Source organism: Zalophus californianus, chromosome 13, assembly GCF_009762305.2.
Source record: "Zalophus californianus isolate mZalCal1 chromosome 13, mZalCal1.pri.v2, whole genome shotgun sequence".
NCBI classification, from domain to species: domain Eukaryota; kingdom Metazoa; phylum Chordata; class Mammalia; order Carnivora; family Otariidae; genus Zalophus; species Zalophus californianus.
The window spans coordinates 36,979,083-37,004,843 of record NC_045607.1 but is presented as its reverse complement, the minus strand read 5'-3'; the positions used below and the strand labels follow the sequence as shown (position 1 = coordinate 37,004,843).

General features: G+C 47.3%; 3 protein-coding genes across 4 annotated transcripts in view; 1 reads left to right on the top strand and 2 right to left on the bottom strand.

Moving 5' to 3' along the window:
- Window positions 1–2,934: 2,934 nt before the first annotated feature.
- LOC118356230 (60S ribosomal protein L39-like) lies at window positions 2,935–3,237 on the top strand. Its single transcript, XM_035723797.1, has one exon. It carries the CDS (start codon window positions 2,950–2,952, stop codon window positions 3,220–3,222), a length of 273 nt encoding a protein of 90 aa, XP_035579690.1. The 5' UTR covers window positions 2,935–2,949; the 3' UTR covers window positions 3,223–3,237.
- A 15,058-nt stretch (window positions 3,238–18,295) lies between these two features.
- FAM205A (family with sequence similarity 205 member A) lies at window positions 18,296–25,310 on the bottom strand. Its single transcript, XM_035723795.1, has 4 exons — window positions 25,084–25,310; window positions 24,412–24,451; window positions 23,829–23,889; window positions 18,296–22,417 (listed from the first exon to the last, which is right to left on the bottom strand). Exons 1-4 carry the CDS (start codon window positions 25,225–25,227, stop codon window positions 18,592–18,594), a joined length of 4,071 nt encoding a protein of 1,356 aa, XP_035579688.1. The 5' UTR covers window positions 25,228–25,310; the 3' UTR covers window positions 18,296–18,591.
- FAM205C (family with sequence similarity 205 member C) overlaps window positions 24,437–25,761 on the bottom strand; it is a 34,895-nt gene continuing 33,570 nt past the window's right edge. For both annotated transcript variants that reach the window (XR_004819550.1, XR_004819551.1), the window contains exon 7: window positions 24,437–24,451. The gene's annotated coding sequence lies outside the window, so the exon portion shown is untranslated. The remainder of the gene's footprint in view (window positions 24,452–25,761) is intronic.

Sequence of the window (25,761 nt, the reverse complement as noted above, 5' to 3'; positions counted from 1 at the left end):
AAATATGTAAGTACCACTTTTATACCCATTATCCCAAACTTCATTAATAAAACATTATATCTCACATGGGATCATGAATTTTATAACACATCTTTTAATAATATTATTTACACAATCAATGTCCTTGAAAAAAATATTTCTGTGGGATGATGCATATCCTTACGGTGGTTCTGGAGGCGGTGCAGTAAAACAAATGGTTAGAAAAATGGGCTCTGGAGTCAGAATACCTAGATTCCATGGATTAGCTATGTGATCTTAGGCAGGTGGTTTAACCTCTCTGTGCCTCTCTGCATCTGTATAATCTAAGCAATGAAATACAATACTTTATGGTGATGTTGTGAAATTTAAATTACTTAATATATACAGTGTTTATTATCTGGCATTTTGTTTAAAGGTGGATAGCTGTATATAGTACTGTACTTACTTTATATTCCCTATTTCTAAGTTTCATGATGGTAAGGACAAAATAAGTTTGTCTTTGTATCCCCCACAGGATGAAGTGAATTTTATTTTTGAATTTATCTGTAAACATGAAGTATATTAAAAATGTAAATATTAAACATTTAAAAATAATTTAAATAAAAATCTTCAGCATATCATTTGTATTTCTTCAGTTACTGCTTTATAATTAGCTGTTAGGGACTTCATGACTTCTGACATTCTTTTTGTTACCCTCACTTTCTTCAAAGCACCTAGTTATGGTGTAATGCACGTCAGAGCCCTCAGAACCGCTAACGGGGTAGTTTTGAGGGATGAGGCTGCAGCAGCAAAGAGTGGGTCATATCAAGGTACAGCTTTGCTGCTGGAGGTGGAGGACCAATAACCTCAGAAAACAGCGCACAGGAACAGTTGGGCCAGCAGAGCACTTTGTGACGGCTCATTTGGACACTCCGCAGTGGGGTACGGCCAAGGTAAGAGCCCTAACGCGCGGGTCGTCCGCCCGGAGGCCTTGACGGGGCACTTGGGTCTGACGCGAGAGGGAAGGGCTCGGGCCGAGGCCGCTTGGATGAGTCATTCTCACCTCCCCAGGCAGGTGCGGGTGGCAGGACGCTTCGCCTAGGCGGGCGGGAGCCGAGAGCCGCCGCGGAGTCCCCTCTCGGGACGCCTCCTCCGGGCGGGCACTGACCTTGTCGCTGGCGGCCCGACTGCCGAGAGGACCCGGCAGACCCCGCAGAGCCGGGCGCTGGTCCGGGGCGCCCACTGCCTCCCGGACCCACAGGTCGTCGGAGCCGGCCGCCGCCCTCCTGCGCTCCCTCGGCGGCTCAGTCCCACGCGAGGTCGCCCGCTGAGCCCAGAGGGCCGCGCCGCGAGGCGCAGAAGGGCGGGGCGGGGCGCGCGCCCACCGGCCCGCGGAGGTCGTCTCGCGCGGGCGCACGCGCCGCAGCCGCGCGGGGCGGGGGGTGGGGAGGGTGGGTGTGCTTGGGGCGCGCGCGCCGCCGCCGCTGCCGCCTCAGCCTGCTGCTCCGCCCGCGCCGCCTGCTTCCGGCGCTCGGCCCCAGCACGCCGGCTCCCGAGCGGCCACGGGCGGCGCGGGGTTCGCGGTGTAGAGTCCGCCAGTCCCGGACTCGCGTCCCGCACCCTGACGGTCCCGGTAAGCGGGGGCGGGGGCGGCGGGGACCCGGCAGGCACCCTAAGGGACGGGTCTGCGGGCCTCGGACAACCCTTTGGGGACTCTGAGGTGTTGTGTGGGAGCCGTCCCTAAGGGAGTCCTTGAGTACGGGGATAAACCCCCAAGTGTCCCTGCCTCTGCCCCTTGGGAGAGTCCCGGAGGCGGTGCGGGGAGCCGCCCCCAAGGAGGACCCCTGTGTGAATGCAGACTCCCAGGGCTCTCTCTGCATTTGCTGCCATGGGGAGGCGCAGTGTGGAGGCACCGTCCCCGCAGAGAGACCGTCTGTATAAGTACCGGAGGGCAAGGGTGGTCTCTGGTGGTGTCTCAATGGAAGACCATTTGAGAGCATAGCGGAGCCTCGGGAGCCTGCGCGGTGGAGATGGAGCCCACAGAGGACCCCTGTATAAAGGAATACTTTAGACTGTGCCCTAGAACTGCCTGGAAGGAACCTCTGACAGGAAGGAGAGGAGCCTGCCACGGGATCTAGGCCAGGAGTAATTCCCCATATGCCCACAGGACTTTGGCCTTGACCTTTCTAGGGCTCAGTGTGCCCTAAATTGCGTCCCTCCAAGGTGGCCGAGAGGCTGGGGCCCTGCGGGACTGCTGCCTTTGTCCCTTCCAACCCCCACCCCATTCGAAATTTTATTCTCCGTGGTAGCGCAGGTTGTCTCCAAGCTGGATTTTTGTGGAGGCAGGAACTTCTATTAGAGCAAAGGGCATTAAGGGAAGGGAGGACCGGTGAGGCCTCTGAAGCAAAGATAGGAGACTTGGGGTCCGGGGCTTGACTGTCCACAAGCAAGCCGTTAAGATCGGGTGGAATAATTGATGCTGGCAGGTCCTGGAAGAGAAAGTCCTTTGAAGGAAGAAGAATGCATGGGATTATTGAGCTCCAGTGTGCTAGGCACTATACTATGTTTAAACATATAACTCTTAAAACAATCTTGTGAAATTATCCCTTTACTTAAACTGAGACTCAGAGATTTTAAGCAATTTGAAAAAGGTCACAAAGCTTGGAATCCTGAAATCTGTTTTTCGGGGGTTTTTTTGGGAAGAGATATCAAAGAGAGAAGAAAGAATGTATGTTTGCTTAAGTTTAAAAGGTAAAATTATATAAAACTCTTAGAAAAAAACAGGGAAATATCTTTACAACCTTGGATTTGGCAATGGTTTCTTAAGTATAACATCAAAAGCACAGACAACAAGAGAAAAAATAGAAAAATGGACCTCCTCAAAATTTAAACTTGTGCATCAAAGGATTCACTGAAGAGAGTGAAAGGACACCCATGGAATAGGAGAAAATATTTGCAAATCATATATCTAGTAAGCAATTAATATCTACTATGTATAAAGAGCTCCTACAAGTCAACGACAACAACAACTACACTCAGTTCAAAAATGGAAAGGATGTGGCTTTTTTTCGCCGCCATCCTGCTCTGCGTGGCTGGCTGCTTCTCGCCATGTCTTCTCACAAGACTTTCAGAATCAAGCGATTCCTGGCCAAGAAACAAAAGCAGAATCGTCCCATTCCCCAGTGGATTCGGATGAAAACTGGTAATAAGATCAGGTACAACTCCAAAAGGAGGCACTGGAGAAGAACCAACCTGGGTCTGTAAGGCGTCACACGTCATGAGATGACACACCTAATTGGCATACATATTTAATTAAGCTGCGTAAAGATCATGTGTTCTATCATTCTGTAAACATCCTTCCTACCTGGCCATAGACTTGTCTTATCATGGAAATGATTTTTCTCTCTGACTATTCCTCTGCACCAGTAGGTTGGTTCAGTAATAAATTTGAGACCTCTCGGCTCTAAAAAAAAAAAAAAAAAGGAAAGGATGTGAATAGACGTTTCTTCAAAGAAGATACATAAATGGCTAACCAGCACTATTCTCAAAAATAGAAAATAATGGGAGGATATGGAGAAATTGGGATGCTGGTACATTGCTGGTAGAAATGTAAAGTGATGCAGCTGCTGTGGAAGTGTTTCATGGTTCCTCAAAAATCTAAAAAGAATTTTCATATGACCCAGCATTTCTACTCTTCAGTATATATCCAAAAGAAATGTGATATGATATGGAAACTGGCCAAATTACAAATTTGGTAGCTCTCTCCTGTGATCAAAGAAATGACCCACTTCTGTAGTATTGGTTACCTATCATCATCCCTGCTAACTGCAACTCACCAATCAGGTTCCGTCTCTGAGGAAGCACAGTGGATATGATGAGTTCACGATTACACTGTTTCTAGAAACAAGTTCTAAAGAATTGGTCTTCTCAGACCCTTATGGCCCACTTTGAACTATAGAGAGGATACTGACACTGTGATCTCAAACTCTTTGCTTCCTCCAACCATCTTTGCAGTATTTCTGTAAGAAAGATTTATTCAACACTTGTTCTGTGTAAAGCAATGAGAACTATTCTGATTGTTCCTCCTTCCTGAACCCAAAGAAAATCTGGAGCTCCTGTTTCTACCTGTGAAACTTACTGATTTGGGTTGTTTTCTCCACTTCCCTTTTCAGAGGTTTCTTTTACTTTATTACTTCCTGGGGGACATCCCTCCCCATCGTCTACAAGATCACTGTTATATCTTTGAGCCTTTCACAGATATCTGCTATTCCCATATCAAAAATCAAATGAAGGCACAAAAGGGTAATTTACATTTAATATGTAGGATGAGATGGTTCCAGCCTGTTAGGAAGGTTGCAGACTCTCCACAGCTATGTGTCTTTATAGAATGAGCTGAGGGAGAGGAGTTACCTAAATGCCTTCTCCTTCCCTGTGTCTTCCCAAGCTCATACTGTGAAACAGCCCCCTTTTCATCCTAACTCTATTTGCTCTTGTAAATAATCTCACTGAACTTTAAGCAAGTGCTCTGCAGAGAATGGGTGTGCCTTGTACCCACACAAACTGCATGCTGCCCACATATACCTTACTGTCAGACACTTTTACTTTCATGGCTACAGCAGTGTATTAGTTTTTTTTTTTTTAAAGATTTTATTTATTTGAGAGAGAGACACAGCAAGAGAGGGAACACAAGCAGAGGGAGTGGGAGAGGGAGACGCAGGCTTCCTGCCGAGCAGGGAGCCCGATGCAGGGCTCGATCCCAGGACTCTGGGATCATGACCTGAGCCAAAGGCAGATGCTTAACGACTGAGCCACCCAGGCACCCCGTGTATTAGTTTTCTATTACTCTGCAACAAGTTACCACAAATGTAGTGGCTTAAAATAATACACAATTTATGATCTCACAGTCTCTGTGAGTCAGAATTCCAGCTTAGTCTTCTGTTTATGGTCTGACAAGACTATAAAGTATTCGCTGGGCTGTGTTCTTATCTGGAGGCTTGAATGGGGAAGAATCTTCCAAGCCCACTCAGGTTGTTGGCAGAATTCATTTCTTTGCAGTCATATGACCAAGGACACTGGATTCTTGTTGACTCTTAGCTGGAGGCCACACTCAGCATCTAAAGGCCATTTACAGTTCCTAGAGGGTACATGGACTTTCCCAACGAGGCCACTTTATCAGGCCAGAAAGGAGAGTCTTAGAATAAGTATGCTAGAAGACAGTCTTATATAATGTAATATAAGTACAAGAGTAACATCCTATTACTTTTTCCATCATTCTGTTAATTACAATTAAATCACAGGTCTGTCCACACTCAAGAGGATGGGATGACACAAAGCACGAACACCAGGGGTTGGGAACATGGGAGAAGCCACCTTGGTACTCTTTAGCCACAAAGAGTACCAAGGAAAGGTTTAGGTTGTCATCTGTTCTCATTTCTTCCATTTTGTTTGACTAAATGGGCCTATTCTACTTTCTTTTTTTTTATTTATTTTAATTTATTTTTTTTAAGATTTTATTTATTTGAGAGAGAGAGAATGAGAGATAGAGAGCACGAGAGGGAAGAGGGTCAGAGGGAGAAGCAGACTCCCTGCTGAGCAGGGAGCCCGATGCGGGACTCGATCCTGGGACTCCAGGATCATGACCTGAGCTGAAGGCAGTCGCTTAACCAACTGAGCCACCCAGGCACCCGGGCCTATTCTACTTTCTTGTCCCATTGGGATTTACCACCACTTGCCCCTGACCCCTGAAGGTTTTTTTTTTCAAGCCCTTCTCAAGTTACCACAGATTCTTCAACATTCATGTTGTCTCCATGATAATATCTTCTATCTCTCTTTTCTTCTTTGATAAGGACACAGAAAACCCCAATTCTACTTATCAGCTAAAAAAGTAATCATTAAGCATAATTTGTGGGGTATTTCTGAATTGATTTTCTTTTTAACCTGGGTATCTCTCCTAGGACTTATTCCAGGACATAGAAAGCACTTTTTTTTTTCTCACCATTCATTTGTTTTTAACCATTGCTAGTTATGGTTGAGAGAGACAACCTACTATGGGCTCTTTGCATCCCTGAATGTTTTTACTGGGTATGCCAAGAATGTAGGACACTGACTGCTTTCCAGGCCGTTTCTCAGAATTGTATTTACAACAAGCAACCTTGAAAGATAAGGAAACATTTCTCCCTAGACAAAGATCAGACTTGCTTTTTCTTCCTATAAAAGGAGTGTAACCCCAAACCTTAGCATTCTTCTCCTGTAACACAGCCCACTGTATGAGTAGGCACCGGTCATACATCCTGTGCCACACCCAAGGCATTTGATAGACATGGGGAACTGATACAACAAAACAAAACAAAAAAACATGCTAAAGCTCTTGCTGTGGCTGTTCTGTGAGTAATAAAATCCTTGATAACTCACCGAGGAGTCTTGTGTCTTCTGCCAGCATTCACGAAGCAGTAATAGAATATCTTGCTAACTTTAAAACAGAGTAAAATCTAGGGATGTCTGGGTGGCTTGGTTGGTTGGGTGTCTGGTTCTTGATTTTGGCTGGGGTCATGATCTCAGAGTCCTGGGATCGAGCCCCGCATCAGGGTCCATGCCCAGCGCAGAGTCTATTTGAGATTCTCTCCCTCTGGCCCTCCCCCAACTTGTGCTCTCTCCCCCACCTAAAATAGATAAATAAATCCTTTTAAAAAATAGAGTAAAATCCCAGCCCCTGCACAGTTCTTGACAATCACTACCACTTGTTTTTCTAGAGGTTAGAACTGATTTTGTTAATTTCTCAAGCACCTTGTGCATATTTTGGAGCTTGTAGCCCTGAACCAAGCCCATCTTTTGGTCCCCAGGCCAGGCTGGATGTAGACGTTGGGGAAGGGGTCACAAGCTTGGATAGCTAATGTCTGAGTTGTGAGTGTCCACCCAAGGGTTGCAACTGTTGGGTGAAGATTTTGGTTTGGTGAACTCCTGACAGAGCCTAAGTAGTGTTTGACAATCTCTAGGGTGGCTGGGGTGCAGAGGAGTCCTATACTAGAGGTTCTGGTGCCTGGTGTTCAGAAGTGAGGGGTAAGTGGATTAGGGAGGTACAATGGCTGACTTCAGCTTTATCTCTGTTGATGAGTTCATTGTGAATATATCCTTTCACTAGATTGAGATCCTGGAGTAGGGGGAGAGAGGTGTGCTAATTCACCCTTATTCTCCTCCAATGTCAGTAGATCCACTTATCTATTTAGGAGAGACACCTAGGCCAGGCTCTGAGGTAGAACTCCTAGGTATTATTGTTGCAAGAGTCTGGAATCCCCACATCCCTTCAGCCCCCAGTCCTAGGCACATTTACTCCTACCTGGATGGGAGTTCCAGGGCAACAGATGCTCCCAGCTTGACATTAAGGAGCCAGGAAGGGGTATAGTGGGAATTTGAGCTCAGAGGCTGGGCTAGTTCCAGAACAGGGCTTGGAGTGGGCTGGGCCCCCGTAGGCTTTTCTGTCTAACAAGGGTCAAAAGGCCTTGGCACCTTGGTGCTCCTGGGTTCCCAGCTGAACACTGAGCCCTCCAGGGACATCCTGCTCTGATGACTATGCAGGTGTTACTGAAGGAGCTACTGAGTTCCTGGAGTGCAGATAACCCATACTGTCATAAGTGTGTGATATTTGTGGGACTAGTGGAGGTGCAGACATTACTCAGTGTATAGCTATCTAGGGTTAGGTAACTGCCTAGAATAGCCTTGATGTAGTTGGTTACAGATTGGAGGTAGACAGTGGTAAGCATAAGGCAAGGTAAAGATTTTGGGAGGTAATACCCACCAGCATTATTTTGAAAGGTCTGCTTTATTCTTCCCTTAGGGTTTGTGTCTGCTGAGAGGCTGGGGGTCCGGACCTTGCAGTAAACTGGGGACACTCCTGGGGATGGAGATGGGTGTATAGGTGAGGGATGGGGCTGCCGAAGAGGGCAGTGGACTCACTTGCTGATCTTGTCATTTCTTTGAAGCCCACAACCAAGTTGTTGAGACCAGAGGTATGCATGTGAATCCAAGACTGTCCTTACTAAAGGACAAGCAATGGGACAGAAGTTAGAAAGCAGGGTTTAGAGGAGGGAAAGACAGGCCTGGTTGAAGGTGGCCTAGGAGCTTTATGGAGGAGAGCAACTTTGAGGGATGAATTTGGCCTGTATTTGTGTTTGTAGGTCTGCAAGATGGTCTGTATGTGTTTGCAAATGTGGAGACTGTCTTTGTGCCGGCATGTGTGCCTGTGCCAGCTCTGCTCCTGCACGTCTGACTCAGGGTGTTCTTGAGCCTACGTAGGTGTGTTTCCTGGACATGTCTCCGGGTACCCTGAACTAGTTTTGGAGTGGCAACATTGAATTTGTGTCTTTGTGTTTATGCATCTGTGTGGCTGGATGTGTGTGTCCATGTGCCTTTGACTATGTGTGGGATTCTGCTCCGGCCTCTCACTTTACCCTGCCCCTCTCCCCTGACACTCCCCAGCTGCCAGCATCATTTACCGCAAGGAATGGCTTCCGTTCCCTTCCCGCTGTCTGGATTCCCACGGGTCCAGCTGCCTGCATAGGGTCCTGCCCCTGTGGCCTCTGTAGCAGGCTCGACCTTGGGAGCGATACACTCTGGAAAGCCCCCAGTGCGCTCCTTGCCTGGCCACAGACCCAGAGAAGTTACAGTGGAGAAGAGGGGCAAGGCGGGAAAGGGGGGGCAGTTGGCAGGGCCCACCCCTCCTTCTGGAAACAGAGATCTCCCTCTGGCCCCTTCCCAGGCCTCCTTTCCCTCCTCATGCTCTCATCCAGACCAAGTATTCAGGGTCCCGGCCTCGCTGTCTCTGGGGATAGGAATGAACAGTCCGCGGCAGGCCCAGCCAGAGCCATAGGGCTCTTGTCCTCTGTGTCCCCCAGCACCTTACATGTCTGCACTGTGTTCCTTCCTCATCTCCCCACCTGAAGTCCAGGCGGTCTTCCCTTCTTTCCTCTTCCTGCATTGGACGCAGCAACTATTCTTGTTCTTCATTCTCTGACAGCCCTGGCCTCTGCCATGGGCCCCTGACCCAGGTGGAAAATTAGGCTTTGGATGGCTGGGAAAGAGCAGAAGCCCAGCCTCCTCTCACGTGGTGCAGAATTCCTGTTCTCATTCTGTGTTCACTGCTGTGCCTGGCTGGGCTGTGGTACGCAGGTACAAAAATGAAGCAGTCATGGTCTCTATCCTCTAGCACTCAGTGTTGGACAAGAGGAGTGATTTTGTGGAGAAGCCACTTTCCTCCATCACAGGTAGTCAGTTGCCTGAAATTCTCTCCATAGAATTCTTAGGTGTCCTCGGCAGAGGTCGAGGGAAGGGCTCCAGAAGGTCAGAACCTTTCACCATGACATGTTATTTCAGAGGGCCAGAGGTGAACTCCAGAGTTTCCGAGCAAGCACTGATACATTCCTAGCATCTACCACCAATTCTGGAGTTGTAAATTCTTGAGTTTCTGTCCTCCATGAGGCCATTTATTCTGATTTTAACTTCTGTTGAGCCTAGGGAAAGCTGGAAGGTGGGGCTTGTGCTAGGGTTATGGGATGGGATGAACAAGGCTTCATCCTTCAACAACATCCTGTGTGAGTCACAGGCTCTGACCCTGTCCTCTCTCAGCTCTTGACTTTGCTGAAAACTGAGAATCCTGAAGGTGTTTGTTCCAGCTCATCTTTATGCCCTCAACCCTTTGTTGTAGGACTTTAGTCAGCACTATGAACTCACACTGCTCTGGGACAGGTAGGAGCCTTAGGGGACCATGGAAAGGACCTGTTCCACCTAAGTCAGGATGTGTGTACATTAACCTTGGCTTCCCACGTGATGCTGCTGTGACCTTTCTGGGTCATTCCCTTCATGCTGCCCCCCCTTCCCCTGTATCTCCTTGCTCTGTGGCTGTCTGCCCAACTCTCACCAGGCAGGGAGGATGTGCCTGTCACAAATCTCCTTTGGTCTTTGGGGATGCTTTGGGAAAACAGCTGGAGGGTGTTGGCTCATCAGGCCTGGGCCTTGTATCTTCTCACTTTGGGGGCCACAACAGAGGCTGGGTCCTCATCTAATAGGCCCAGAGTCACCATTCAGAGGAGGAACACATTCATGCTTCTCTCCATCCTGGGTTTTCTGCATCCTGCTAGCAGTGGACAAATTGTGGTAAGTGCTAGGGTCCTATCATGGAGGAGAGTCCTGCCACCACCTCTTGATTTGATGGGATGTTGGGTTTCATAGGGAGACTACACCACTTTGTGCACTTCCTCTAGCTCTTGGCTCCTATGTGGTAGGTCAGAAGGTGGGAATGCAGCTGTTTCACCTTCTGAGAAATGTGAGGTATCCAAAACAGAGGTCCATCCCATCCACTCAGGGCAACCTTTCTTTTCTGCCTTCCAGTTCTCTCCTCCCACCCCTAAACCTCCCTAATCTCTAAACACTAGGATGCTATACCTGCCCTCTTTGTCTCTAGCTTCATGCACTAGGCCCCACACATCTAGAACTTCTCTGAAATCTCTCCCACTGCTCCAGTCATCTGAGAGCATCTTTATAGACATGATCAGCAATGGAAATACTTTTTTATGCTCACCTGGCCTCTCTGTTGGGACACCTACTCCATAGGCTCTAATAGTAATTTGCCATGGTAACTTCCAGAATCCATCTCTACCTCCAGCTTTTGGTTTTGGTTCTCCATACCCCTCTCTCCATCCCCGGCCATGGTCTATTTCTTGCTTCTCCCTTATCCTTTTGGGCCTTTGCCCACACTCTGTTACATGTGAGGGAACCTTTTTTTCTTCTTTCTCTTCCTTCCTTCCTTCCTTCCTTCCTTCCTTCCTTCCTTCCTTCCTTCCTTCCTTCCTTCCTTCCTTCCTTCCTTCCTTCCTTCCTTCCTTCCTTCCTTCCTTCCTTCCTTCCTTCCTTCCTTCCTTCCTTCCTTCCTTCCTTCCTTCCTTCCTTCCTTCATTTTATTTGAGAGAGAGAGCATGAGGGAGAGAGCGCACAAGCAGGGTGAGGGGCAGAGGGAGAGGGAGAAACAGGCTCGCTGCTGAGCAGGGAGGCTGAAGCTGGGCTTGATCTCAGGACCCTGGGATCATGACCTGAACTGAAGGCAGACGCTTAATGGACTGAGCCACCCAGGCACCGCACGTGTAAGGGAACCTTTCTTGTAAGCCATGCTGTCTTTCCTCAATGCTACTTTCTACTTACCACCAGTGAAGTGGTACTTTTAGCCAAGGCCATCTTTTGGACATGGGCATTTGGTCCTATCCCCTACTTCTACACCACCTCATTACTCCAGCAGTTCTTTCTTTGTTCTCCCTTATCATCTGCCTGACATCATTTCAGTCAACATCCAACATGTTATGTCTCTCACTTTTTTTCCCTTACTGTTTTCCGTAATGGCTGCACCAATTTAAATTCCCACCAATAGTACACAAATGTTTACTTTCTCTATATCCTCACCAACATTCATCTCTTGTTTTCTTGAGTATAGTCATTGTAACAGGTGTGAGATAATATCTCATTGTGGTTTTGATTTGCATTTCCCTGATGAGTAATGTTGAACATCTCATCATGTACCTGTTTGATATTCAAATGTCTTGTTTGAAAAAATAGTCTAATTAGTTCCTCTGCCTATTTTTATTTTATTTTATTCTATTTATTTTGTTTTTATTTAAATTTCAGTTAACATACAGTGTAATATTAGTTTCAGGTATACACTGTAGTGATTCAGCACTTCCATACAACACCCAGTGCTCATCACAAGTGTACTCCTTAATCCCCATCACCTATTTAACCCATCCCCTCCAACCTCCCCTCTGGTAACCATCAGTTTATTCTTTATAATTAAGAGTCTGTTTCTTGGGGGAACCCTCCTACACTGTTGGTGGGAATGCAAACTGGTGCAGCCACTCTGCAAAACAGTATGGAGGTTCCTCAAAAAGTTGAAAATAGAGCTACCCTATGAGCCAGCAATTGCAGTACTGGGTATTTACCCCAAAGATACAAATGTAGTGATCTGAAGGGGTATGTGCACCTCAATGTTTATAGCAGCAATGTCTACAATAGCCAAACTATGGAACGAGCCTAGAGGTCCATCGACAGATGAATGGATAAAGATGATGTGGTATATATACACAATGGACTATTATGCAGCCATTAAAAAAACGAAATCTTGCCATTTGCAACAACATGGATGGAACTAGAGGGTATTATGCTAAGAGAAATAAGTCAATCAGAGAAAGACAATTATCATATGATCTCAATGATATGTGAAATTTGACAAATAAGGCAGAAGATCATAGGGGAAGAGAGGAAAAAATAAAACAAGACAAAACCAGAGAGGGAGACAAACCATAAGAGATTCTTAATCTCAGGAAACAAACTGAGGGTTGCTGGAGTAGGGGGGGTGGGAGGGATGGGGTGGCTGGGGGATGGACATTGGGGAGGGTATGTGCTATGGGGAATGCTGTGAATTGTGTAAGACTGTTGAATCATAGACCTGTACCCTTGAAACAAATCATACATTATATGTTAATAAAAAAATAAGGGGCCCCTGTGTGGCTCAGTCATTAAGCATCTGCCTTCGGCTCAGGTCATGATCCCAGGGCCCTGGGATCGAGCCCCGCATTTGGGGTCCCTGCTTGGCAGGAAGCCTGCTTCTCCCTCTCCCACTCTCCCTGCTGTGTTCCCTCTTTTGCTGTGTCTCTCTCTGTCAAATAAATAAAATCTTTAAAAAATTAAAAAAAAAAGAGTTTGTTTCTTGGTTTGTCTCTCTTTTTTTCCTTTTGCTCATTTGTTTTGTTTTTTAAATTCCACAAATGAGTGAAATCATATGGTATTTTTCTTTCTCTAATTTCAGTTAGCATAATACTCTCTAGTTCCATATATACTACATTTTCTTTATCCATATGACAGTTGATGGACACTTGAGCAGTTTCCATAATTTTACTATTAAATCAGACTTTGTTGTTGTCATTGATGTCACGCACCCCCCTTTTTAAAAAGATTTATTTGAGAGAGAGAGAGAGCACGAGTGGGGAAAGGAGCAGAGGGAGAGGAAGCAGACTCCCTACTGAGTGTGGAGCCCCACGCGGGGACTCACTCCCAAGACCCCGAAATCATGACCTGAGCCAAAGTCAGACGCTTAACCAACTGAGCCACCCAGGCACCCCTGATGTCACTCACCTTTTAAAAAAGTCTTCTCTGGGTCTCTCTTCCTCCTACTGCTATTTCCTCATTTTTCTGCACTTCTATGAAACAAACTTCCTTGAAAGAATTGACTACACTTGCTAACACCGGTTATTCTTCTTCCATTCTTTTAAGATTTTATTTATTTGAGAGAGAGAGAATGAGAGCAAGAAAGAGAGCACATGAGAGGGGGGAGGGTCAGAGGGAGAAGCAGACTCCCTGCTGAGCAGGGAGCCCAATGCAGGACTACATCCTGGGACTCGATCCTGGGATTCCAGGATCATGACCTGAGCCGAAGGCAGTCGCTTAACCAACTGAGCCACCCAGATGCCCCACCTTCCATTCTTTCTTGAATCCATTCCAGTCATGCCTTCATGTCCATCATTCATCAGACTATTCTCAAGGCCATGAGTGATTCTGTGTTGCTGAATCTAATGGTCAATTCTAAGTCCTCATTTTCTTTGGCCCAATCACAACTTTTGACACAGTTGCTCACTATCTCCTTGCAGTATTTTTCTCCTCTTGGCTTATGGTATACCACACTCTTCTGCTTTTCCTTCCTCCCTGGGTACTGCTTCTTAGTCTCCTTTCTTACTGGATCCCCTTTTCCCTCCAATTTCTTACCGTTAGAATATCCCAGAGCCCAGTCCTTTGGGTTTTTCCTTCATTTCACTCATTCCCTTGGTGATCTTATCTAATCTCATGGTTTTACATAAATCAGCCAATCAATCAATCAATCAATCAATCATCTCTCTCTGAGGACCATCAGGTTTCTGTGTTTATTTTTTTTTAATTTTATTAATATTTTATTTATTTTACAGAGAGAGAGAGAGCATAAGCGGGGGAACTGCAGAGGGTAGAAGAGAAGCAGGCTTCCCACTAAGCAGGGAGCCCGATGCAGGGCTTGATCCCTGGACCCTAGGATCATGACCTGAGCCGAAGGCAGTCGCTTAACCGACTAAGCCACCCAGGCACCCCAGGTTTCTGTGTTTAGAATAGATTTTGGAGGTATGGTCTCAGGAAGAATCAGAGAGGTTAGTTATGATACTATTCCAATAACTGTAGAGGCAAAGGGAGTGCAAAGTGATTATGTTCTGGATTCTTTTTTTAAATTTAAGATTTTATTTTTTAAAAGATTTTATTTGACAGAGAGAGAGAGAGAGAGAGAGCACGCAGGGAGCAGCAGGCAGAGGGAGAAGGAGAAGCAGGCTTCCCGCTGAGCAGGGACCCTGATGCGGGGCTCAGTCCCAGGACCCTGGGATCATGACCTGAGTCGAAGGCAGACGCTTAACTGACTGAGCCACCCCAGCGCCCCAAGATTTTATTTATTTTAGAGAGTGTGTGTGAGAGTGGGGGTGGGGGGGGCAGAGAGAGAGGGAGAGGGACAAGCAGATAAGCAGACTCTGTGCTGAGCACAGAGCCCATGCGGGGCTCCATTGCATGACCCTGAGATCATGACCTGAGCTGAAATTAAGAGTTGGACGCTCAAATGACTGAGCCACCCAGGGGCCCCATGCATTCATTTTGAAGGCAGAGATTTTCTCATGGATTGGATATGGACTGTTAGAGATAAAACATCAAAATGACACCAGTGGTTTCAGCCTGAACAACAGACAAGAGGAGGTGCCATTAACTGATGTGGGAAATACTGCAATTAGAATAGGTCTGGTATGTGTGACTGGGTGGTGGTAAGGGAGCAGGGAATCAGGATTTCACTTTTGAGATAAATATTGGACATCCATGTGTATGTTTTTTTTAAAGATTTATTTGAGAGAGTGAGAGAGCATGAGTGGGGGGTGGGAGAGGCAGAGGGAGAGGGAGAAGCAGACTCCCTACTGAGCAGGGAACCCAACTCTGGGCTCCATCCCAGGACCCTGGGATCATGACCTGAGCTGAAGGCAGATGCTTAACCAACTGAGCCACCCAGGCGCCCCTGTATATGTTGATTAGACAATTTGGAGGCATGAGACTACCCCCATAGAGTAATGATCTCCATGGAGGCAACGCCTGTGTCTTGGTGATTGTTTTGTCTGGCATAGTTCCTGGCACACAAATATTTTAATTGTCAAATGCAAGATGCCTCTCAAGGTCATTTTTATTGTGACCCTTTTATGTGACCCTAGGGTCCTCCTCATCAGCTGAGTATTTCCTCCTGTGGCAGGATCCCATAGACCATAGCACTCATCACATTGATGTAGTAATTTATCTGCTTCCTCAGGCCAGACTTTGGATTCAAGTCTATTAAGGTATTACCATGCACAGCCCCTATCCTAAGCCCTGGAGATATGAGATACTATTGTAATTTTTTAGGAAAGAGAGGACATGAAACTGAACTATAAGCAGAGGCATTAAAAAGAAAGGAAAGGGGAAACCTGAGAGATATCAAAATTAGAACCCAGAGAGGGACACCTGGGTGGCTCAGTCAAGTAAAGCGTCTGCCTTCGGCTTGGGTCATGATCCCAGGGTTCTGGGATGAGTCCCGAGTTGGGCTCCTTGCTCCGTGGGGAGCCTGCTTCTCCCTCTGCCTGCTCTGCCTGTTGCTCCCCCTGCTTGTACTCTCTCTCTGAAAAATAAATAAAATCTTTTTTTTCCTAATAAATTCTTACTTAGACTTGTGGTTTATTTCAGATCGAAATTGTATCATCTTCCTGTGAAATATGGAAATGTATGGCCAAAACCACCAACTCTGCCTTTGGCAAATTCTTGTGGCCTCATGAAAACATGAACAATACTGTTTAGACTGTTTTGTCTATAAATACTGACTATAAATAAAGTCTTAAAAAAATTAGAACCCAGTGACTGACTTGATGTATGGTCTAAAAAAAAAAAGTAGATGTATAGTGATACCATTCCGGGACATTAGAAAGCAGTTTGGTGGGGTAGAGGATATTTGGAAATTTTGAATTAATCTGCATTGTCTTTGGAGCAAGATGGAGTTTCTTCCTGTCTGTTGGCTATACAGTTGGAGCTCAGAGGAAAGACTAGAGCAACAAAGTGACTTTGGGAATCACCAGTATATCAACAGTAATTGAGGTTTGGGGTTTGGATGTACAGTTGTCCCCCTTTCCAGATAAAGAAATTGGTGCTCAGAAATGTTAAGTAACTTGCCAAATGTTAGAGTTAGGATTTTAACTCTGATTTCTTTTCACATGCCAGTCTTGTGACTTTGGCCTTAAAATCTGCATCCTCTCCAAGGGTCACACATTTGGCTTGAAAATTGTAAAAACACATGCTCAAGGATTTTGTAATGTTTTCCTTGTGTTGTAGTTTTGTTGCCCTTTATTCATGCTTATCATCTTTTTCTGAAATCATTCTCTGGTCATTTCAGTCAGAAGTTTCCTTCTGAAGGTGACCCAAATCTTTTATTCATACTTAACCTTATATCGAGTGGAATAAGCACAACCTTCAGCTGTGCTGTTCAGCTGTAGCCTCCTTAAAGGCCAGGATTTCAGTCTTCCTTCCAAGGACACCATACCTGCCCCAACCCAGTTAATGGAGAAGGTAGGAGAGGTCCAATCACACCTCCTTGGGAGGTCAAGGAATATGAGTCTGATGGTCACCATTAAGAGATTCACTTTGTGGCCAGGGTTACATAGGCTGGTGGTGGTGCTGGGGGGTGGGAGTGAGGTTGACTGAACAGGAAGTGGGAAAGAGCTCTAATACTGCCTTAGTATGGCAAGTTATTGGAGAGGCCTCATAAAACAAGTCTGTAGAAGGAACTTCATTTAGTCTATGTATGAGGGAGTGTGTAGACAAGATATGGTCAGATCTCAGCTTGCCTCTCAGTCTTCCTCTTGGGGTTCTCCATTACATTCCAGGGGTTTCAGAGAATTTCACATCACCTTTCCATTAATGATAAACAGATATTACTATGAAATAGCCAATTATTGGACATTCCAGAAAGATCGAAGGGGCCACAGTCCCTGTTCAGTGCTGAGCAGTTTATCTGCTTTAGAGCCTCATGTGTGGCACTAAATTCTGGATCCCTGTCCACTTTCCATGACTGTTCAATGGAACAGAACACTATAAAACGCTAAAGGTTTTTTGTTTTGTTTTATTTGTTTGTTTTGACAGTCAAAATGAGTGGTTCTGGTGCTTTTTGAAATGTAGGGGGACATAAGAAATGGGGAATGATGACAGGCACCGAGGGCCGGAGTAGTCAGACTAATTGGTGCTATCTTTGCCTGGGGAGAGGACAAGAGTCATCCTCTGAGGGGAAGATACCAGGCAGATCCTGGGAGAGGATACAGCTGAGTTCAATACCATATAATATGCATGAACATATATACACTTATATATGTGTATGTATATTCAGGAAGGCAAGACTGGTGGAAAGGAGGAAAGTAGAGAAGGATTGAGGTTGTAGGTGGCACAGAAATAAGACATAGCAGTGGGGCTGGGTACAAGCTGCTGGCAGTACTTGACAAGACTGGATGTGTTTAGAAAACTACTTGTGTTTGTGGGTCCTTTCCCAGCAGCTTCAACACTTAGCCAACCACTCTTAATAACACTAAGGGCAAATAGATTGAAACTCAGATTTACTCACCTACTTCCCCCAAAAGCACTTGAACCTTGGGTTGGCTTCCTGGCTCCAGGCTCTTTTGAGTGCAAAGTAAATTGGCTTTGCTCCCTTATACCCTGCTCAGGAACAGTCAGCCTCTGTCCCAGGTACTCAGACCTCCATCTACATGCTCCCCTTCCCTGATTCTCTCCCTGCCTGCCCTTGGGAGGGGAGGACAAGCCCCTCTTCATGGCCTACTGTGATCTTCATTCCAAGGGTCACTATTCCATGCAGCTGGCCGGCAGTGGAGGCGGGATATAGGCAAGAGAGTTACAGCAGCTTCCCAGATGAATTCTCCAGAAAGATCTTGCCAATAACCAACAGGGAGCAGAGCAGGGGAGATTTTATCGTTTGCTTTTGACATCCTGTCATATTAGCTACATGCTTTTGAATAAACACAAAGTACCTCCTCAAGGTGGGAGTGCTGTGGCACTCCTCTGAAAACCTCCCCTGCAGACCGTGGGCCTTTACGGAAGTCATCAGTGAATTCTGCCTGTGGGATTCCTGGCCACTCCTCCTCGCCACTACTATCCTCGTGTCCACATTGCTCCTCTGGGCCTAAGGACACCAATGGGAAGCCATGCTAGAATTCAAGCCTGACCTTTATTTACCTTACCTTCCTTCTCTGCTCAAGCCCCTTTATCCACAGTCCAGGGTGGGCTGGGAGGAGTTGTGTGGAATGCTGACCCAGCTTAAGTGTGGGTTAAAGCTCCTTCTCTAGATGGGAAGGACATTTTAGCCTCCCCTCGTACCTTCCCTTAACACACCACAGTGGAGAGAAGGAGGAGACAGTGCTTTGCTTAGAGACAGAGAGTGTATTTTGGGGGGCACTCTGCCCCACCTGCACACTAATGAAAATGACAGTAGCAGTCCTCTTCAAGGGACACAGATGTTGGGGGAGCCTACCAAGTCTTTTGACTGTGTTGGGTCTTCTTGAGCAGACCGTTTCCCTCTGAGGTGAGAGGTGAGATCCAGGGTACATTCCTTGGTTGGGTGGCACAAGCCGCTTGAGGACAGTGCCGAGGGCAGTGGCGGGGGTGGCCCAGGACTGAGGCAGAATGGAGTCGGTGAGAGCGGGAGCGGTGCCGGAGCTTACTGTCTGGGGAATGGGGACCATCCAAGAAGGCCAGGCCCACGTGCTTCTCAGTGGGGGAAGATCGGGCCTTGGAGTCCCCTCTTATCCTCTCTGTCTTGGTTCGCCCCATGGGACTTTTGGCTGGAGCCAGGCCCTTTTCTACATTTTCTTTTCTGGTGTTGGCCACTTTCCCAGCTATAGAGAACATGGATTCCTCATGCACTTTGCCTTTTGCCTTGGAGTTAAAACAGTGCAGAAAGGATTTCATCTTACTTCTCAAGCCTGATTCTGGAAGGCTGGGCCTCTTGTGGGTATGGACTGGCATCACCTGTCCCTGCAAAACCTGACCTTTCAGAGTTTGGCCCCGCAAAGTCTTACTGTGAATGAGTTGGCCCAGGAAAAGCTGGCCCTGTGATGCCTGGGGCACCACAGGTAGGGCGTTCTTAGGAATCCTTGCTGGTTTGAGGATGACATTAAGCTTGGTTTGACTGCTGTGCAGGTCATTCTTCTCAGATACCTTCACCCCAGGGATTCCTGGAGGTGGCTCTGGGAGCTTCATCTGAGGGTGATGCCGGGTACTGTGCTCACAGGGAGCATCAAGAGGAAAGCTATGGCTCCGTCGCCAGGGGCTATGGGGCGTCCTGTTCAGAAGTATCCCTTTTGGCCTCTGGGCTTCATCAGGGAGGCTTATGTCTCTTGTAGAGGAGTGTGCAAACCCTGCATCCCCTTCTCCGTGGTCCCCTGCCAATTTGGGTTTCCCTGGGTCCTCTCTCTTTTCTGACAGCATGGGGACTTGGGCTGAGTCCTTGCTGTGGCCAGGGCTTTGGGGCTCAGGGCTCCAGGGCTCCTCCAGGCTGGGGCTGTTCACATTGGCCTCCAAGTGAACACAAAGCACCTGGGCCTCTGTCATGTCCCCACTGGGTTGTGAGGTCCAGTGGGCAGAACCATGAGGTATTGGTCTTGAACTAGGTTGCTTCTGGTTCTGCTGCACTGCCTTTAACTCAAGGGCCAGCTGTTCTTTAAGGTGGAGCCATTCTGGATCTGGGACATGAGGAGTGTCTGGTGGGATGGGGAGATCCTGGAGCCATGTTTTTCCTTGGTTGTTTAGACTCCCTAGAGACTCCTGTGTGGATGTGTTGTCTGGGGTTGCTACAGTTTGTTCTCTGGACAACCTTGCCTTTATGGGAATTCCCAGTTGTATCTCTAGGATCTTCTTTCTTAGATGGAAATTTAGTTTGGCTAAAATGGGTTTCTTGAGTGTGTAGGGCCCAGAGGCCTCTGCCTGGCTTTCTAGAGGCACCGTCTTGATCACTTCTTCCACCTGCTCTTCAACCTGGAGCTCATCTTCAATGTCTGCACAAGTCTCGTTGGCATCTTGAAAGCATGGCCCAGGACTCAGACACCGCTCTTCAGATGAGATCATCTGAGTCAGAGGTTCACTTGGGAATTCACCAGGCCCAGCCACCATTCCTGCGATTACAGCTTGGGTAGAGATTGCCGGTGCCATGGCCCTAGAGAGAGCCACATAATAAAGAGCAGGCAGCCCTGACAAGAAGGCCAGGTACTTGTGCCGCAAAGTTGTCTCCAGTTTCTCAATGGCTCCCTCGGACAGGACTTGGGACAGCTTAGTGTGTTCAGTGACAGCATCTGGTGAGGCTTGTTGCTGTTGATCAAGGGCCATTGGTATCCAGGGCACAGCTTTTTGTTTTAGGGCAGGGTCAGTTGCTGCCTGTAGCTCCAAGGGCTTGCTTTCTGGGATGCAGGTGAAGGGAGCCACTTGCAGGTCCCCAGGAATTATGCACTGCCAAGAGCTATATACACGAGCAGGGACCTTGCCCTGGTGAATCTGCCCACATTTGAAGTTGATGTGGCCCTGCAATATTGCCTTGGCCTGGTCAAACAAGTGTGGCATGGAGACTGGCCCTGGGTCTGTGATGGGTGAGAATGGGTCACTGGCCCCAGTGGCCTCTAGGGCTGTAGGTTGGGGATGCACGTTGGCTAGGGCTGTGCTGCTCCAGGACAGAGTTGACTGATCAGTGGGGGGCAGGAGCAATTGGATGGACTCCTGGATCTTTTGGGGCAGGCCCCAGCGGTGGTGAATCAACTGCCGCTGGAGGTGGAATTCTAGCAGCCTCCGGGCATGCTCCGGGAAGAAGACTAGTTCCCTAGTGAGGACTGTGATGGGTCTCATTGGCCAGGAAGTTTTCACTGTCTCAGGAGACTGGGCTTTGCCACAGGGTCTATACTGCTTGGGGTTCTGGGTGTGCTGAGGTCTCTGGAAAACAGCTGGCAAGCCCCACTGAAGCTGGAGCTGCCTCTGCAGCAGGTGCCACTCCAGGGCATCACACTCGGCCAGAGTCAGAAATGGGACACTGATTTGAGGTTGTGGGTCAGATGGAATGACCCAATTTGGGGAAGGTGGGGAAGAGGGTGTGGCAGACTGGGGTGGAGTTTTAGGTAGCAGAGGGAGAATGGAGAGTTCCTTGAAGAGAAAAGAATCCTTCAAGGGATGCTTGGACATTCTCCCATTTGTGGAGTAACTTTGAGAGCCCAGGAAGGTGTTAACCAGGGACTCACTGTGCAGAGAAGGGAGTCCACAGAATAGCTGGCTGTATTTCTGCTGCAGATGGTCCACTGAGTCATGATCCTGGTACCCAGGAAGTGCATAGAGGCCACTTGAGTCTTTAAGGGCTGGAGAGGTCAAGGCCAGAGCCATATGGTTTGGGATTTGCTGGTGGTGGTGTCTTTGTTCTGGATCCATAATGGACCATTCAGAAACCCAGAAGGCCTGGGTAGGCTGGCTGGCCATACATGAACCCCAGGTCTGGTAGGAATAGGTTCCGAATTTTTCAATAGAGAACTTAGAAGTATTCTTCTGGATGAAAGAAACTGGTTGGTTATTTACAGGTTGGTAAAACAACGGCGGATTTGGCATAAGCTGCCTCAGGGACTCCACCACACGTTTGGGTAGCCCCCACCTCTGGAAATGCATCCATTTTTTCACATGTACCTCAAGAAGCCTTAGGACTTCAGGACTGAGGAATGGCAGGTGGGCAGGGAGGACAGTAACCATATGCAAGGCCATAGGGTGTGTCAGGGTAGTGATTTCTCGGTTCAGGGTCTGCATAGAGACCTGGGAATTCAAAGGCTGTTGCCCTTGGTTTCCACAGACAAGGGTGGGGCTGCTCTGCATCATCTCCTGCTGGTTCACTGGAACCCTAGGCTCCTCAAGTCTTGAACAACACAAAGTCTCTGGGCCCCTGGGCACCTCTGGCATTTGAAATCCCTGCCCCAGCTGGAGGTGTTCAGCCCAGCAATCATGGATCCTGACTGTACCAGCTGACTGGACAGCTGACTGTGTTAAGGATTTCTGATCCACTAATTGCAACACTGGGGGGGGTGCAGATCGAAGTGCAAGTGCTTTGGAGTATAGGGAATGTTGCTGCAGACTCTGGTTGAAAGACACAGTAGACATGGACAAAATCTCTAGGCAAGAGGAGCCCTGCAATGGCCCCGATGAAGGGGGAGAGATCAGGGTGTTCTCACCCACCAGCAACTGCTGAATCTCCAGAGCCATGGCATTGCAGATGGGGCAGGTAGGATCTGCACACAGGAGCTGCCTCACACTTCCCTCCTTAGGAAGCCAGTCCTGGCTGGGAAGGGAGGATGGCAACAGTTACTGATGGAATGACACCTACTTTTTTCTTTTGTTTTGCCTTTTTAAAGTAGGCTCCACACCTAGCATGGAGCCCAGTGCGGGGCTTGAACTCACAACCCTTAGATCAAGACCTGAGCTGAGATAAAGAGTAGGATGCTTAACCAACTGAGCGACCCAGGCACCCCAACACCTGCCTCTTTAAATATGTGTGGCCTGGAGATTTGGTCCACCCTCCCCTAGTCCTGGAACCCTTGGGGCCTGTACCCTCATGGTGTTTACCCATCTCCTTTGCCTCCTAGGAAAATGCCATTGGCAAATTATGTTGGGCTGGGCTGGGCTGAGGGTCTGGAGCTTGTTGGGCAAGGTCTCAGACAACCCATGGGAGTGCAGGGCCGTGAGAGACTAAAAGGTGGGGTGTATTGTTTGTTGATCTATGTTGAGAAGCTGAACCAGGAGAAGGAAACCAGGCAGAGGCAGGGAGCCAATGGTTAGCTGATGGGGCATCACCAGGAACATTCCCAGGAAGAATCTGGAGTCTATCTCATCTGGGATTAAGATGGCCACAACCCAGGGGTGCCTGGGTGACTCAGTTGGTTGGGTGACTGCCTTCATCTGGGGTCATGGTCCCATGGTCCTGGAATCAAGCCCCGCATCGGGCTCCCTGCTTCTCTCTCTCCCACTCCCCCTGCTTGTGTTCCCTCTCTCCCTGTCTCTCTCTCTCTCTCTCTGTCAATTAAATATATAAATAAAATCTTTATAACTAACTAACTAACTAACTAACTAAAGAAGGCCACAGCCTGGCATTCAGTATTCCTAAACTGTGGAAAATGAGGTCTTTGTGGGAACTCTGCATTCTGGGGACTATGGAGTGTCCTAGCTCCTGCACATAGCATCTCTTAAAGGCCAATCCCATTCTTTAGAGATTTTAAGAAGAGGATAAGATGACACGATCCTTTCTGAGGTCTGTCCCAGGAATTGGCCTCTCTGAAGAAAAAAACCATGGAGGTAATATCAGCAGGTTCCACGGGTCTGCCCTTGAATAGTTGTAACTATAAAGGGAATATGACATGGTGATTTATTTATGCATGCATTTATCTATTCTCTTGACTGGATAACTTATCTGTGGCTGAGTACAAACTCATGTAGAGTCGTCAATGAATTACATAGCAAAATCCTGAATTTCAGGACCACTGTGAACCTAGCCCAGAGCAGAACTGGAAGACTCCTCCTTCCTGAGACACCTGATCCCCCTCTGCCCTGACAACCCTCGCAACCAGTCCTCAGCATCCACTGTGTCTGACTCCCTCCCAGACATTATCCCTCTTCTCCTCCCTGCTCCAGGCCAAGCAGAGAAATCATCACAGGCCAGGCCGGAGGTTTGGAGACTGCAAAGAGCAAGTGATCACCTTTTCATGATAGAGAGCAGCTCCCACGGCTTCTCAGCTTCTTCCTGGCAAAACCTCCTAGCTGAAAAACCAGGACAGTGTTACAAGGAATGAGAGGATGCAGGGACATCCTATAGCAAGCCGCAGGCCTTTGAGTAAGAAGAGGCTGAAAACCCCAACAGTCAATGCTCTAAGGCACGTCTGTGTACAACTTAACCTGCTGCAACATGTTGTCCTGGACCTAATTTCATTTGATCATCACAACCACACCGTGAGTGAGGCAGGCTCATGATATGCCCATTTCATGGATCACAGACTGAGAGATGAAGCGACTTCCACAGGGTCATAAAGCTAGTAAATGACACAGCTAAAGGCTTCCGTCCTACTTCCTCATTCTTCATTCCCAGGGGCAGGGTAAGGTAGAGGATTTTGGAACATTCCTAGGCCCTGATTTCCCACCCAAGAAAGTCTTCTGGGAGAATTTGTCAACTGGGGTAATTGGAGCCTTCAGTGGTTAGAGCACCAGGCTACTTGTTGGAGTAGGAGTAGGAGTCAGGGGAATCTTGTCCATAGTGAGGGGAGTCAGAACAGAGACAGACCTTACCTCTTGTTGCTGCATCTCTTATCCTGACTTTTCTGTGACGCTTAAAGACAAAATGTTAGAGTATGAAGCTGGGATACCATTTCTTTTCATGATTAAAACATGACAAAGCTAATACACATTTCCCAATCCCTTTCTATGTGTCTGTCTATATTTTATTTACTTTCCTAATTTTCCTTTCCATACCCGTTTCTTTTCACCTCAACATTTCCCTTCTCTGCTTGTTTTTTATTTATTTCAAGGCTCTTCCATACTCAATACCTCTCATTTATTTCCCAGGAAAAGTTATGCATGAGGTTTATGATGAAGCAAGAGAAAGAGTAGAATAGATTAAAGGGTGTGTAGGTGTAATAGCCAAAGGATTCTGTTAACAAATGTCTATAGAAACCACCAACCAGAAAAATCCTGCTTACTGGGAGGTATTCTGAGATCCAGGATGTAGATTCCATTTCATCTAGGCCCCAACCCAAACCAGATTGAGATTATTTTCAACTAGAATACACTGTAGGGTGGCCTGGAAAGGAATTATTACTAGTCTCTGAGAAGTACCATATAAAAGTTACTGAATGCATGGTATAAAAATTGGGGAGTGGTGGTAAAAGAAGAGACTCTGAGATCTTAAAAGCTTCTTATCTGAGGCTTAATTAGTTCAGTCATGGTCTCATGTTTCCCTACCTGGCAGCAGATCCTTTTAGGTTCCAACCTTAATCCACAGTAACTCCTTGTTACTTGCCAGATAATTAGAAGAATAATGAAGATGAAGACATAGGTATATAAGGGATACTTGAAATCCCACAGAACAACAGTATGGCTCAACATAGTCTAAACCGCATTGGCATGAGGAGAGCAACCATCCCTATATCTAGGCATTCAGGGTCCTGGTGCCTAATGACTCCCAGTGCTATGCCTTGTCATCTCCACCTCATAGATGATGGAACCAGGCCACGAGACTGCATCACAAAGCCCTTCTGTTTCGCAAGGCAGGCGTAGTGTAAAAGACTTTTATCTGTTTAGGAAAGCTTATATGGTGATTTAGTCTGTAGAAGAAGGTGTCCAGTTGTCTGTAAGGGTTACAGAGCCTGGGACTAAAGGTGTCTACTCATAGGCAGTGTCTATGCCTCCACTTTGTCTCTACTCTGCAAACTCTACACCAGCCTAATGTCTTGGCTCTCTCCTTTACATCTAGTCACCCGTCCCCAGAAAACTGAATGTTTAGGGACATAGGCACCTTTTGAGGAAGAGTGGCTGGGACAGAGGAATCTCCATTAACTCCCTCACCTGTACTAGAAATATATCTGTGAAGCACACATGAAGTTAGGGAGAGCAGAGTCTGATTATGGCTTGAGAATGGAG

Excerpts from the sequence above, each read along its gene's own strand:
- FAM205A (XM_035723795.1), bottom strand. The coding sequence starts at position 25,227 with ATGTTGAGCCATACTGTTGTTCTGTGGGATTTCAAGTATCCCTTATAT. Across the intron at positions 23,890-24,411 it reads AAGAGATGCAGCAACAAGAG|CTAGGAGGTTTTGCCAGGAA; the intron begins GTAAGGTCTGTC and ends CTGGTTTTTCAG. Across the intron at positions 22,418-23,828 it reads CTGCTCTCTATCATGAAAAG|CCAGGACTGGCTTCCTAAGG; the intron begins GTGATCACTTGC and ends CTCCCTTCCCAG.
- LOC118356230 (XM_035723797.1), top strand. The coding sequence starts at position 2,950 with ATGTATAAAGAGCTCCTACAAGTCAACGACAACAACAACTACACTCAG.